The following is a 14464-nucleotide window of genomic DNA, read 5'->3' on the forward strand; positions in this document are numbered from 1 at the left end:
ATACTACTGTGTGTGTGTCTTCCAGAGGGTCGAGCGTCATGGCGGAGGGCGAGGAGGCGATGAGCCAGGAGGACTGGAAGGAGAAGTGCATCGTCCTGGAGGCGCTGCTCATGAAGTTCAGGGTTCAGATCGTCAAGATCCGAGAGCTCACGGCGGATAAGGTTGGTTCGATTATGTTCATGTAGGAGAGAGGTCTGTTCATCAGTGTGATGTTTACTGCCCAACATACTCAACTAATTTAAAGAACTCTACCACTGGCTTTATATAAAGATGGAAAAACCCTCGTTGATGTGAACCGCAGGATTTATGGAGAGGGGATTTTTAGTCGCTGCTTGTTGCTCCTCCTTTCTCTTGGCGAATCCAAAAATGTTCAAAGAGGTGAGTGGATGTGAGGCAGGCGGGCGGACGGCTGAGATTTAACCCACCTGTTAGAGTCAAAGTCGCCTTTAATGAAGCCTTGATACGGGGTTAACGGCTGGGTTCGACCTCATGTACAGTAGTAGTCGCAAGTGAGATGTTGGCTATTAGAGGAGCGGAAGCTTTTGCCACTTTTTATCTGCAGTGGTCACTGTAATCTTTAAAAATTCTTTAATTCCAGCTACAAGTTTAATAGCATTTTCATTCCACTGGCTGGTACAAAACAGATCTGAATGAGGCTTTGTGTGCGGAAGGTTAACACTTAGGCCTATTACTGCCGCGTATGGAAGCAAATCAAGTTATGTTTTAGGTCGGCAGACAAATGAAGGAGCGGCACGGACGTAAACTTTAGCCTCATTTGTTTGGGAGATGATCCATGGACAGAGTTGGCCGCCGAACCGAGGCCGGCCCTCGTAAGTACAGGAAGACGTCCCCCGGTCACACAGGGAGCCGTGGTGCGTCTGGTGGGTATGGAGCGGTGCCGTCCCTCCCAGCTGGCCAGCGCTGGACCGGCCCAAACTGCTCAGTGGCCTAGATCTAAAGCTTCTCTCCAGGGATGCTGATTAGAGCTCTAGTGTAAACAGCAGCCTGACCACAGGGCTCCGCCACGCACTGCATGATGGGATTGACCCAGCTCCAGTCAATTACAGAGTCAAAGTAAGCTCGGCTGGACGGCAAAACAAACTCCCGGAGAGACTTGGAAGAAAGATTGGCTTTTTTTTTTTTTTTGTTTTTCCTTTGCTGCCCACGTAGGACATGTGAAAGTCATTGGTCTTGTCCATCAGACTTGACAGGTTCAAAGCATTTTTTCCACTTGTAAAACGCACTACAAATAGCACAGAATGTATTTATCTCATCTAGTTTGGTCGTAGTTCAGCAGTTTTGAAGCAGCTGTCCTGACTGTTGCTAGGCAACACTAAGTTTTTTATATATATACACACACACACACACTACTGGTCAAAAGTTTGAAAAACTTTTTTTTGTTGAAATTTATGTAGTTTAATGTCTCATTTTACTCTGAAATGAAAGCATGTGAACACACTTGTGACATTCTTTCTTTCTAAAATGGAAATCAAATATTTTTTTCCCAGAAATATGTGTCTCTTGTTTGTAGGGAGCTTTGCTTTCTGTCTTCTGTCCAGTTCATCAAAAAACCAAAGTCTAGAGACTCCATGTTTTCAAGCTTTCCATCTTGTTTTATATCCTGAGGTAGTTCTGGAATAGCTTGGACTAAAGGTTTGGGTCATTATCTTGCTGTAGGATGAAGCCCTACTGATGCTGATGCTACAGCTTTTGACCGTTTGCGTATGTATATTAAACAAAATCCACTTTCATGTCAAAATGAAGCAGCAAACCCAAACTTTATAAGATTTAAATGAACTCTCATGGAGCTGTTTGCTTCTGACTCATGGGGTCAAATAACATCTTGTTACGACCCAACAGTTTTAAATGAAATTCAGGAATCACAGACGCGCATCGGATCATCCTGGTAGTATTTGAGACATGCGGAGCCGCGGTAGTTTCAAATATTTTAGAGTCTTTTAATCCTGCTTTAAGGCGTTTCCTGTAATATTCGATCAGTGTGTTTGCCCCGAGTCTGATGAAGTATCGCAGTAATCCTTTCGTCTCCACCGCACAGGGAAGATTACTGATTTAATTTCCCTCGAGTCAGTCAGAGGTCAGTCCGTCTCTCAATGGAGGCAAAAAAATAGAGCTACTACACCGATCAGCCACAACATTAAAACCACTTGCAAGAGGAAGTAAATAACAGTCACCATCTTGTTTCAATTCAGTGTTCAGCCTGGAAACTTTTGGACCTGGTTTTCATTCATGTTTATGTTACTTAGACATGTAGCCCCCCACGTAGACCAGACCAGACCAGACACCCCCCACGCCACAGCAATGACACTCCCCAGCAGGATGCTTTAGGATCAAATTAAAAAAAAACATGCACAAGGTGTTGACCTGGCCTTCAAATTCACTAGATCCTAAACTAATTAAGTAGTGATAAACATCCTGTTTCCAGACACCGCAGGATTCCCACAGAAGACTCATGTCCATTACCCGATGAGTCACAACCAACACAGTATTAAGAAGGTGGTCATAATGTTGTGGCTGACCGCTGTATCTTCCTTTTGTACCAACTCAAAGCTCAGTCTTGAAACAGCATCACGGTACACGGACTCCACTCGGCCCGGCCCGGCCCGGCCTGGCGCCGCGCCCCGCGTTAGCATGTAGCTCCTTCGCTCATGCGCGTTTGTCGTAGCCGTTAGCATATTTTCCCTGACCACGTGACGCGGTGAGCTCATCCTGCTGAAATGCAGACCCCTGCTGATGCTGCTCCCACCGGCTTCAGCCAGACACTGTTGTTTTAGCCGCGTGGGTGCGGACGAACGTCACTGTGCGAAATCCCCCTAATATCTGTGGAGCTGGACTCAAACCATGAGGAGGTCATTTTTTAGTGGCGGGTCACTTTACCGTTAGCTTAAAAGAAGCCGCATCAAATTAATAATGATAATGAAACGGCATTGATGACCCTGAGTGTTTCATTTTTACACAGCATCTATTTTATCAGGTTTCCATTTAAAGAAACGGCTTTTTAGCCTAATTGGTGACATCAACTCTCGATATTCTATACTTTACTGATGTGTCAGCGCTAATTAAATTCAATCTGCGTGGACTTATGAAGTCCCAGAAATCCTAGAAAGCTTGTTTGAGGGAACGGAGGGGGGATGAGAGGAAGAAAAAAGCCTTGTGTTAAGGAGTGAATTGCCCAGGGGAGGAAATACCCAGTTTAGTAAATAGAACGTGTGCGTTTTATACAGGAAGTGAGTCTGCAAAGCTGAAGCAGTCACTTATATTATGTGTGTGTGCATGCAGAGCAGTACATTTCTATCTGGCGTTCACACAGAAATGAAAACTCACCTTGTGTGTGTGTGTGTGTGTGTGTGTGTGTGTGTGTGTGTGTGTGTGTGTGTGTTGGCGTCGGCCTGCAGGGCCTCCGGCTGTAACAGAGGGCTACAGAAACTCACCGTGGAGACCAAAAAGACCATGTGTGTTATATTTTAGAGGATTCTGTCTCAGCTTTCAACCTACTGACGGTTTTCTGTTTTAGCTTTCTAAATATAGTGACGTTCAAATGAATAATTAAAAGATGACTAAGCTTTTCTTGCTGCCAAGGCTTAAAGATCGTCTGGATTGTTTCCCACACAGAAATGAAATAAAGTTAAAAGAAACAAAGTTAAAGAGTAAAAGGTAGATTAAATATCATGGAAAGGTCTGGTGTTGATCTGTATTAAACACAGTCGTCTTTGAGTATTTTCGAGCTTCGGTACCGTCACCTCCAATCCCACTGATGGCTGCTAACACATTTTATTTTATTTTATTTTTTGCAGCTATAATTTCCTGAATTAGCCGGACGTTGTAGTTGTTAGAAAACACTCAAATAAAAGAAAGCATATTGTACATTTCTTTTATAGGGGCTATTTTTAGGTGTAGATTAATACAGATTTGCTTAGATTAGCGCTGTTAATAAGTTCATAACGCATATTCCTCAATATTCCTGCAAGTACTGAAGGTGCAACTTGGGCCTTTATAAAACTATTTTTTTGAAATTCAGTTCCCCAAAGAACCTTATAGAGGATATGCATTGACGTCACTGACACCTCGAGTGGCAAACACACAGTGAAACGTATCAGCAAATACAGTGAGACCAGGAAAAATGTGGATTATCAGATCATGTTAAGGACAATTGGACTCAACAATGATCCATGCGAACTAGTATAGATTTGGAAAAGTGGATTAGGCTCAGTTTCAGTTAGTTTTAAGTCATTTCAGTTATGATAAATGTAGCCAAATGCTAACACTAAGAGCTTTACTGAGAAGTAACATAAGATACATATACTAACATAACATAACATACAATACTAAACGTCTCAATCTGTCCATAAACCCTTTTAGTGTTGTTACTGACGAAGCAAGACACGGTTTCTCAGTTATTTTCCTTCCTTTTCGTTCTTTTAATTGATTTTTAAGCAAAATACTGCCAGCTACACAGGATGGTATGAATAAATAAATAATTTAAATTCCAGAGTATTACACTTTTCTCTCATTCATTCCTGAGGTGAGACATTAATTCCTTCAACCAGTGGGAATGTGTGGGAAGGAGTGGATGATTTTTTTAAATTATCTTTATTATTAATTAATTATTAATTGAGAGTCTCTGGACTCTGGACTTATCTGGACTATAATCTGATCTTATTAAACACATTAGACCAACATCCACTTGCAACTTCCACCTCCAGCTACCCGGTCACCGCCACGATATTCAAACGTTTTCCTGCTTTTCTTCATGCACGTCCATCCCCGTGTGCTTGTGTTTAGGTTGTTTTGTGCGTCCAGCGTCGTCCCTGTCTGCGAGTCCGACATATTTCACTGTTATCAGCCGTTCTGGGTGAACCTCTCCGGGATTAAACCCTTATAAGTGTAGGTGAGCTGCCTACAGAGAGAGGCTTTGTGAGCTGGCTGTCTGGATGGAGCGATGGGGGAGGGAGGGAGGGATGGAGGGAGGGAGGGATGGAGTTCAGGGGGAGGTTGGCCACAGAGCGTCGGTTGTGGAATGCCAGGAATGGGAGTTGAACTGGATTTTGGATGTGAACAGGGGATTGACTGCGGAGGTGATAGAGCAGAGCGGTGTGGAGGCCGGAGTAGACTGGTGGAGGTCAGTGACGCCAAGTGTGTGCGCGTTTGTGTGTGTGTGTGTGTGTGTGTGCATGCAGCAGGTAATGAGGCGTAGCTCTTAAAAAACGCCCATCAGCCTCAGCGACTCACACAGGATATGACATGCGCACATTCTACCTATTTATAACGAGCAGGAACGAGGAAAACACACACACCCCGAGAGGGATCGCCAGACACGAGTTTATATGTTGTTGTGTCCGCTGCGTGCATATAGGATGTGTGTGTGTGTGTGTGTGTGTGTGTGTGTCGTCTCCAGCTGCAGCCTACAGTATAGCACATGCCCTGTAATTAACGTGCTGCTTCGTGCCAGATGCTATATCTGTGATTGAGAGAGGCGCGTGCGGTTCGTCTGTGGTCCGGAGACGATCTATATCCAGAGCGGGGAGAGTGTGTGAGAGATATTTTGGCCTCGTTTCGCGTCTGCTTGTCATCACAAACACACATTTAGGTCCGAATGAAGCCGTTTTAGGTGTGTTTCTAAATCTCAGTGAGACTTATGTCTGATATTGTTGAATTTATCAGTTAAAAGACGACAAGTGCAGTGGCTGCGTGCACCGAGGCCTTGGTCTGCGCCGTGCAGTGGAAACACTGAGGCTGTCTGGCTGTCAGGGTGTGGCTGCCTCTGGACTGAGCCGGGGCCTACGTCTCCCGGTCTCTGGACGTAACAGGAACAGGGGGAAAACTGGAGCTCGGCCACGCTGTTCTCCCAACGGCTGAATCCACAAAGAGCCTGGATGCAGTTGACGCTGACAGCAGCTGCTTTGACCCGGCCGCTCAGTGTAAGAAGAAGAAGAAGAAGGTGGCAGCGTTGCGACACATGGCCGATGATTTATTCGCATTGTTCTAAGCCAAACGTTTAGTAAAACAAACATGCCACGAGGAATTTAGATGGATTTTCTCAAATGGCCTTTGAAGGTATTAAATGGAGTTGTGGAGTGTACTCTGTGAGGCTACAGGCCTTAGTGGGACGTGTGTCGCCCCCGTTCTCTCACCCCATCACAAAATAAAGGCCTGAAAACCTTTTCTTGGATTCACCTTGAGACTGGTTATGAGTCAGGTCCTTTAGAACTGAAGAAGCCACTCGGATGAAACGTCTCCCTCCTCGTTTATTTGGACGTCCTCCTTTGTTTTCTCGGGGCGTCGAGCCGTGTCTCTTTTTAAATCGGGCCGACACGCCGCTCAAACGTCTCCTCTGATCTGGTCTAATTTCTGTGTGTATATGTGGACATGTAGCAGAATACCCTAACCGCGGCGGTTTTTCTGCACAGACTATTTCCATCAACATTCCTGCGTATTTTTCCTCCACAACGCCTCTGAGGTCTGAGAGAGTTTCTCCAGGAGACACCGACTCCTCTGCTGCTTCCGCCTCCTTGAGCCGAGGTATTTCAGAGGAATGCAGCTCGTAGTCATCTCCCTGCCTCTCCTCCAATCCCACAGCCTTTTTTTTTTTTTTTTTTTTTAGTTTCTTTATCCTTGCACATGTGCTCATGCAGTGTGCGCGCCAAATGTCTGTGTGCGTGTGAAAGCCGCGTGACCTTTTCGGCGCTGCTGCAGCTCTAACACACTCCTGCCAGCTTCCACACTGCTCCGCTCTGATCTGAGCGCACAAAGAGCTGCTTGTTGCTTTATAGATGTGGCACCTAATCATCGTTACGTAACCGCTTAAACGTGCTATATGCTGCGTTTCTGCAGCCATGAAACCGTCCCATCAATCCTGAGCTGTTGGTCTGGGTGTCGTAAATTAAACGAATCCGTTGCCAGCGAGAACTGGAAGCCTCTTCTCGTCAAAGGACCCTGCAGTAGTATTATAGTAAATCTTGTTATTTTATCAACTTTAGCCCTCTGATCTTGAATAGATTTAGTAGCGTGTCTCGAATTTATCCTTGCAGAGTAAAACGGGAGGCACAAAGGGGGAGAACTTTATTTGAGGTCAAACTTCAGTAGCAGTTTCACATTAAAGCGCAATCGTTACAGTTAAATTGCGGAAAGCACGTGCAGTCTAAGCTACGGAAGATAAAGAATGTCCGTGGATCGTGGTACAAATTAAAGCAATTAGACGTGAGTCTTTGTGATTGTGATTGTAAGCATTCCTCTGACTAATAAAAGCCAGGAGCAGCTGTATAGCATCTGCTCTCTCCTGGTGCAGCGGCGTTATCTCGAGAGCTCTCATTACGTCTCCAACGCGCCGCGGGACTTTCTTTGTCTTTATTTGGTGCTGTTGGCCCCAGAACGTCAGGTTGATATTTCATCCATGCATCTGGTTAAAGACGCCGGAGGGAAATTTCAAAGGTCAGATAAACTGATGATATTATAGCATTTATTTTTTTTATCGTTCCTAGATTCAGCAGCTGGAGACGCAGGTGATAGATGCGGAGAAACGAGCTTTCACCGCTCACCAGCAAGTAAGGACCCGGCACAAAAAAGGTGTTTATCCGTATTTTACACTCGTACAAGTGTGTTTATGCGCGGACTTGTGTTGTGTGTGTCGTCTGCAGGTGCAGTGGATGGAGGAGAAGCTCAAGGCGGCAGACGGCGAGTCAGGAGACTCGGAGGTGCGTCTGTTTCAGCAGTGCCAGGAGCTGCAGGCCTTAGTGCAGGAGAAGGAGGACGTCATCGCTCAGCTGGAGCAGCAGCTGGAGGAGCAGGTAAATAAAACACATGCACGCTCGAAAGTAGAAAGAAAAAATGTATGTCATGGTATTTTTTCATGCATAATCACACGTTTACAACATTTTCTACTAATTGAAAGAGGAATTAATGCAGCAGATTGGCTAAGGATGGAATATTTTACTGTGATGATGAGTAAATATTGTAGAATGAGTCCACACTAGTAGTAAAACCGGTTTGGCCCCGTGTTAGAACTGACTGATGATGTGGAAATCCAGGGACATTTACAGCTAAAGGAGATTAAAAAAAAAAATTAAATGTTATCAAGATGAAATGAAGAAACGGGGACAAAAAAATGATTTCATTTATTTTGACATTTATTCATTTATTCATATACAAAAATCTACGTACCAGTGCAATACATCTTTACATGGTTACACTTTTACCACTGCTGCAATATAAAACTATATATGTTTTATAGTTTTTGTATATTTTCAACATTTTTTTAATATTAATGCTTTAACTTTAGTTGTAAATCTTTGTAAATAATACCTTCTTTGCACTATTTTGTACATAATTGTGGTTTCCAATCCCGTTATCCCACTTTATAATGACAATAAAGGGCATTCTATTCTATTCTATTCTATTCTATTCTATTCTATTCTATTCTATATTTAAACTGCTACGTCTGTAATGTCAATAGCAGCGCGACTGGCTACCGTAATAGTTGTAGTCTGTGTGCAACATTTTTTTTCCAGTCCATAAAAAGATGAAATTGGGGACATTTCGGGGACAGCTATAGTCGGGGGGACAGGTCATCCAAAATGGGGATTGACCCCAGAAACTGGGGACGTCTTGTCACCCAAAAAAACCCCCCAAACAGCAACTTTTTATACCAGCAGTTACATTTGATTTAACAGCTTTGCACCCGGATCACTGACAGAACGTCATGTACGTGGAGCTTGAAGCGTGAATAAACAATATCAGGAGGAATGCGGGAAGAACTCCTTGTCCACGATGGACGCATGAAAATTCATTGTAAAAGAAAATAAACAGACACAGGAAGAGCAAACGCAGCGTATGAGGCTGGTGACGTCAGTGTGTTTGAACTTGTTTTGGGGGGGTTTTCCCGTCCTGTTCTCCCCAATGACGTTTTCTGACTTCTTTCTCTATCTGCGCGTTTTGTTCCAGTACAGCTGATTGTTTGTGAAAAAAAAATTTGTGTCATCTCCAACAGAAACAGGTCCGACTTCAAGATGCCAAAACAGTGGAGGAGAAAGCCGCCAAGATCAAAGAGTGGGTGATGCAGAAGCTGTCAGAGGTAAATGTGTTCTGCAACTACTAGTATGTAATAAAAAAAAAAGAGGCAAAGTCGCCAAAGCTGATTCATTTTTATTTGTGTGTGTGTGTGTGTGTGAAAACCTGTTTATGTTTCAGTTTGAAGTGGAGAACGCAGCATTGAGAGAAACCAACAAAAAACAGGAGGCTCAGATTTTGGAGCTACAGAAAGAAGTTCAAGGTGAGAGTGAGGGATTACATCGAGGAAAACCTTCAAGTTAAAGCACATGCTAGTAACTCATTTTAATTTTTTAGCTCCACATATACCAATCAGCTATGACTGTTTTGCGCCTCCAAAACAGTTGCAACTCATCAGATAATGGACCGTGGGCCAACAGGATGTTATTAGAGGGGGTCTTTGGATCCTATGGGTTGAGAGGAGGGTCCTCTGTGGATCATCCCACACATACTTGATCAGTTTGGGATCTGGTGCTGTTCTTCATGTCTTTTTGAGTTGTTCCTAAGCCGCCATCCTCCTGGGGATGGCTGCTGCCTTCAAGGAGTGTCTGTAGTGTCTATTGCTATGGGGTGGGGGGGTGTCTGGTCTGGTGTAGGTGGGTGCTATATGTCTAAGTAACATCCACATGAATGAATGTCAGGTCCAAAAGTTTCCCAGCAGAACGCTGGATTGTCACAAGATGGTCAGTGTTATTCCCTTCTCCTGTCAGTGGTCATAATGTTGTGGCTAATCGATGTATAGTGCATGCACAACCCTTTTTAAATGTGTGTGTGTGTGTGTGTGTGTGTGTGTGTGTGTGTGTGTGTGTGTGTGTGTTGGCAGCCTTCGAGCAGAAGTGTGGTGCTGGCCGAGGCGTCCTGAGCAGACCTGGTGAGGCTCAGCGTCTCAGCAGCCTGACATTTGGCTGTTTCCAGGTGAGGGGTAAAAGCCCCCAGGTCCTAACTGGACCGGCACCGTCCCAGAGGACCCTCAACGCATCGGGAGAGAGCGAGGGCAGGGCCAAAACTGGTAAGTCCCGACATAGTCGGAGCTATGGGTAATGGAAACAGCTTCTGTGAATCGTCTGGGCTCCGGGACAAGAGCTGGACACGTAACCGTGAAGTTTTTGGATGCTGACGTTTTTTTTTTTTTAAAGAAACTAAAATTAAATGCAGTTGTAGAAATACATTTTCGGAAAAGTAAGTTTTTCAACTCGCTTTTGTGGGTAAAGTCAACTTGTAAAAGTAAATAGACTTTACTTATAGAATTAAAGTTGTACCAACAAAGACTCTTAGTTTAGTTTATTTCAAACATGTAAGAAAAGCGAATAAAATAATCATACAGGAATAGACACAATGAACATAAATAACAGTAAATGAATAAATAAATACAAATAAATAAAGCATAAACTGAATAAACCATCCTCTACATGTTTGAAAAGGAGTGGGAGGAAGTATAGACTTATTTTATCCCACCCCTTCTTAATAGATCAATAATATACAGCATGTATGTTGTAGTAGGATCAGTCTGTCAGTTGAAAGTCGTGGGCCTAACTTAACGAAACATCGGTGAAGGGAGGTGCCCTCTTGAAAACCCCAATGATGTGCCGCATACTACCTGCTGCTGTTGGCTAAGCTAGTTAGCTGGCGTTTTCTTGTGTGTTACTTCTGATTTGACAGAGGGGAGAGATGTTGGTTGAAGTGTAGTTGCATGTCCCATCACTTCTCATCTACTGCTGGTGGCTAGGCTAATTAGCTGGTGTTTTCTGGTGTTTTACATCCGTGGCTAGGCTAGTTAGCTGGTGTCTGGTAGTGTTTTCTTTCTAATCCTAGCAGAAGGGAGAGATGTTTGGTTGAAGTGTAGTCTCATGTCCCATCATCTCTGTTACCTACTGCTGCTGTGGACTAAGCTAGTTAGTAGCTGACCACTGGTCTGCTGGTCGATTTTCCAGGTGGACCTGGCTTCTAAAGGACTTTTGCCTCAGATCATGGCACAAGGGATCGTAACATCTCGTCCCGATGATAAATAATAATAATTATAATATACATATATGCTGTACATCACTACCATTAAATTAATTCTTACCTTAAAGTCCAGTCTCCCACGTTTTCCAGTTTGTTCTTTTCTGGAGCCGGTTGGTTGGTGGGATTTACCCAGAATTCATTACATTACACCACAGCTGCAGCAAAGTAAATACAACAAGCAAACTGTGTGTTGTTAATAAGAATATTTGTTCAGTCACTTACATGTAGCTAGTTAATGAAAAAAAATCAAAATAACTTGTGTTTTGAACAAATGTAGACGAAGTCAAAACATTATATGTTTTAGAATTTTTATTTTTATTATCCCAGGCTTAATTATGTTAAAATGACATATCCTTAGCCTGACTTTGTTTCATGTGTCCACGCTTGCTTTGGCAGAGAAGAGCAGTAAGCAGACGTCCTCCTCTAGGACAGACGGTGAAGCCCAGAGATCAAACCAAGCCGTGCTCCTGGAGGACAACGGTGGACCCGAGCACCCTGATGAGAACGCGTGCGGACCCGAGTCCCGCGGCGTCTCGTCTGTCCTCTCCAGCGCCGCCTCGGAGGGCGACGCAGGAGAGAGCGACGGCAGAGGGGGAGGCTGCAGCCTGGAGTTCAGCCGGCCCGGCAGCGAGACCTACCTGACCGCTTCGGACGACAGCAGCTCCCTGTTCGACGACGACATGCAGTGCGCCGAGCGTCCCGGCTTCAGCCTGACACCAGACAGGACTCTGCCGGGGTCTAAGGAGGGGGGGCAGGAGGGACACTGGGCCAAACTGGAGGACTGCTCCTCCGAGGAGCTCAACAAACGGTTCCAGTCCCAGAGGCTCGACTCCTCATCGTCCTCCAGCGAGCCCAACACGCCCAGCCCCATCCTCACACCCGCCCTCACCCCTAAGCGGCCCAACCCTCCCCAGGACCCGAGGGACAACCCCGCCTCGCCCAAGCAGCCCCGCCTGAGGACCCCGGCCGGTTTCGGCTTGATGAAGAAACACTTGAGCCAGCCGCCCATCAGCAGCGAGGCGGCGCACGGGCAAACGCGCAACGCCCTCAGCATGCTGCGCCCCCTCCGGCCTCAAGAAACCGACCTGGACCAGCAGCAGGAGGCCGGCATGGAGACGGGCGAGGACGGGACCAGGTCTCAGACGCCTCCCACCATGACGCACTTACAGACCTCATCCGACTGTGACGGCTCTGCGTCTGGAAACAAGCCCCCGACTCCTCCTTTACACAGGCTGCCGTCCTGGGTAAGAGTCTCACTATGATGACAATAGAAATAAGGAAAGTTAGATTATTTATTTTTTTCTTATTATTTTTAATAAATCATATAAAACAACACTGAATTGTGAAGCCAAATCCAAATAAGTTACTCTTAGTCAACAAGATGTTAATCTTTGAGTCTAGATCATTAGATATTTTAAAAGCACCTGTAAAAGTGCAGTTTTGAAACTCTCTCCTAGTTTTTGTTTGACTTTTTTAGACCAATTAAAACAAGAAATATGATGATATTTTCATCATTTTTGCGTCATTTCACAAAAAAGCAATAAAAAGCAGCATAATCAGCTGATGTTACTCTATTTGGTGAATATTGGAGGTGCACCAAAGTCAGTTAAAATGAAAATAATAATAATTAGATCATATAGTTGAAGTTAAAGTTTAAAGTATTCAAATGTATTCTTAGCCAAAATAGGTTTAAATATCCATGCTCCTTCTTTTCACATCATAAAAGAGCTTTAAATAATACAGACCACTTCTACATTTTTTTATTATTATCAGTAAAGATAGTCAGTCTGCTGGACGTCAGTATTCTTCTCCTTAGGGTTATATTTTTATCCTAAAGATGGCGGACAGCCTCTGAGGATTTAGGTCTTGGACACATGATTTATTTATCTTTAGCAGAAGAATCCAAACAACTGATAAAGCCAAAGTGCATTTAAAAACATTAACAGTTAGATTTTAGGAGCATTTTTCTCACCACAAATAAATCTGTTGCCCACGCTGCCATCTGCTGCAAAGGTTCATAGTAGCAGCTATAAACTCCTGAGCAGCGTGGGGAGGGGTGGGGGTGGGGGGCTGGAGCCTATTTCAGCTGTTATTGGGAACGGCAGACATTAAGCTCGTCTTCGGACGATGGGAGGAAGATGGATGGATTTGAACCCAGAACCTTCTTGCTGTAGTAACCACCACACCACTGTGCCGCCCCGTTACAAATTCATTTGGGTCAAATATTAAAAAAACATCAGAAGTAGTAGCAGCAGTAGTAGTCGGGCCTCACATGTTGAGAATGACAAATGTCCAACTAGTGCAGATCCATGTAAGGAAAAATATGCACATTTTGTTTGTCTCCCCTTTAAACGTTTCTGTCTTTTCTTTCTTTTACCTTTATTTATTCATTGACGGCCATCAGTGCAATACACAATACATACAACATAAATATAGACATAAAGTAAGGCAGCCACAGATTAGAGGACATTTAAAAAGTACATTGACACTCAGAGCGTATGGAATCCATGATAACATGTTTGAACTGTTTGAAAAGCTTAAAAGTAAGTAAGTTTGTTAGATAAACAGGTAGTTTGGGAAAAAAAGGCCTTAAAAATAAATAGTAAACAATGTTGTTGTCTTCTCAGAGTCAACGATGTCCAGGCGACATCTTAGTATCATGAACCCACCACCAGTAAAGATTCAAAGACACATGGGAACGCACAAAAAATAAAAACACAACAACAAAGCTTGAACAGAACCAGTGGTAGCGGAATATTTTTGTTCACTTAAATAACAATAAGTCAACTTTACTGCTGAAACGTGACACAGTGCATGACAATATACAATATACATAAAGCGGCTTGTGCAACCCTGAGTTGAATAGTGCAGAAAAGAATGGGTGGAGTGAACATATTTATACACACATACACACATTATGACATAGATCACAGAGCAGTGACCAGAGAGTAATACTTTTGTTTACCCAAATAAAAACATAATGTGCACAGATGGAGCGATGACATTTCTTTCTGGTCACATCTGAACCTTATGAATGTATTTAACTGCATAAAAAGCTTTTTGAACTTGAGGTTAAAATTAACCAGAACTTTGTTGCTCCAGACAGTTTCAATTTAGTTCAAAGTTTAGTTATTTATATAGTGTCAATAACAATACAAATTGTCTCAAGACAGGAGACACAGCAGTTAGTAATAGAAAAGAAATTCTAAGAGATGAGAGGACATGGTTTTGGTGCCAGAGGAGAGAAAGCGGAGGACATGTCCTCGGTGCATCGTCCCCCTGCAGCCTACGCCCATAGCAGCATAACTAAGGGACGGTTCAGTCCAGCTCTAACTATCAGCTCTGTGAAAAGGAAAGTCTTAAGCCTGACCTTAAAAGTAGAGACGGGAGCTGGTTCCAC

The 14464-nt window shown here is 43.9% G+C and overlaps 1 protein-coding gene across 1 annotated transcript in view; it reads left to right on the forward strand.

Annotated features, from left to right (window-relative positions):
- The window catches only part of plekhh2 (pleckstrin homology domain containing, family H (with MyTH4 domain) member 2), a 39249-nt gene that overhangs the window by 2620 nt on the left and 22165 nt on the right, over nt 1-14464 (forward strand). The window contains exons 2-8 of the mRNA XM_047603291.1: nt 26-161; nt 7497-7559; nt 7653-7802; nt 9002-9085; nt 9202-9283; nt 9884-10069; nt 11461-12308. Coding sequence (XP_047459247.1) covers nt 26-161; nt 7497-7559; nt 7653-7802; nt 9002-9085; nt 9202-9283; nt 9884-10069; nt 11461-12308 — 1549 coding nt within the window. The remainder of the gene's footprint in view (nt 1-25; nt 162-7496; nt 7560-7652; nt 7803-9001; nt 9086-9201; nt 9284-9883; nt 10070-11460; nt 12309-14464) is intronic.

The sequence above is a fragment of the Mugil cephalus genome, chromosome 13 (assembly GCF_022458985.1).
Source record: "Mugil cephalus isolate CIBA_MC_2020 chromosome 13, CIBA_Mcephalus_1.1, whole genome shotgun sequence".
In the NCBI taxonomy this organism is placed as follows: domain Eukaryota; kingdom Metazoa; phylum Chordata; class Actinopteri; order Mugiliformes; family Mugilidae; genus Mugil; species Mugil cephalus.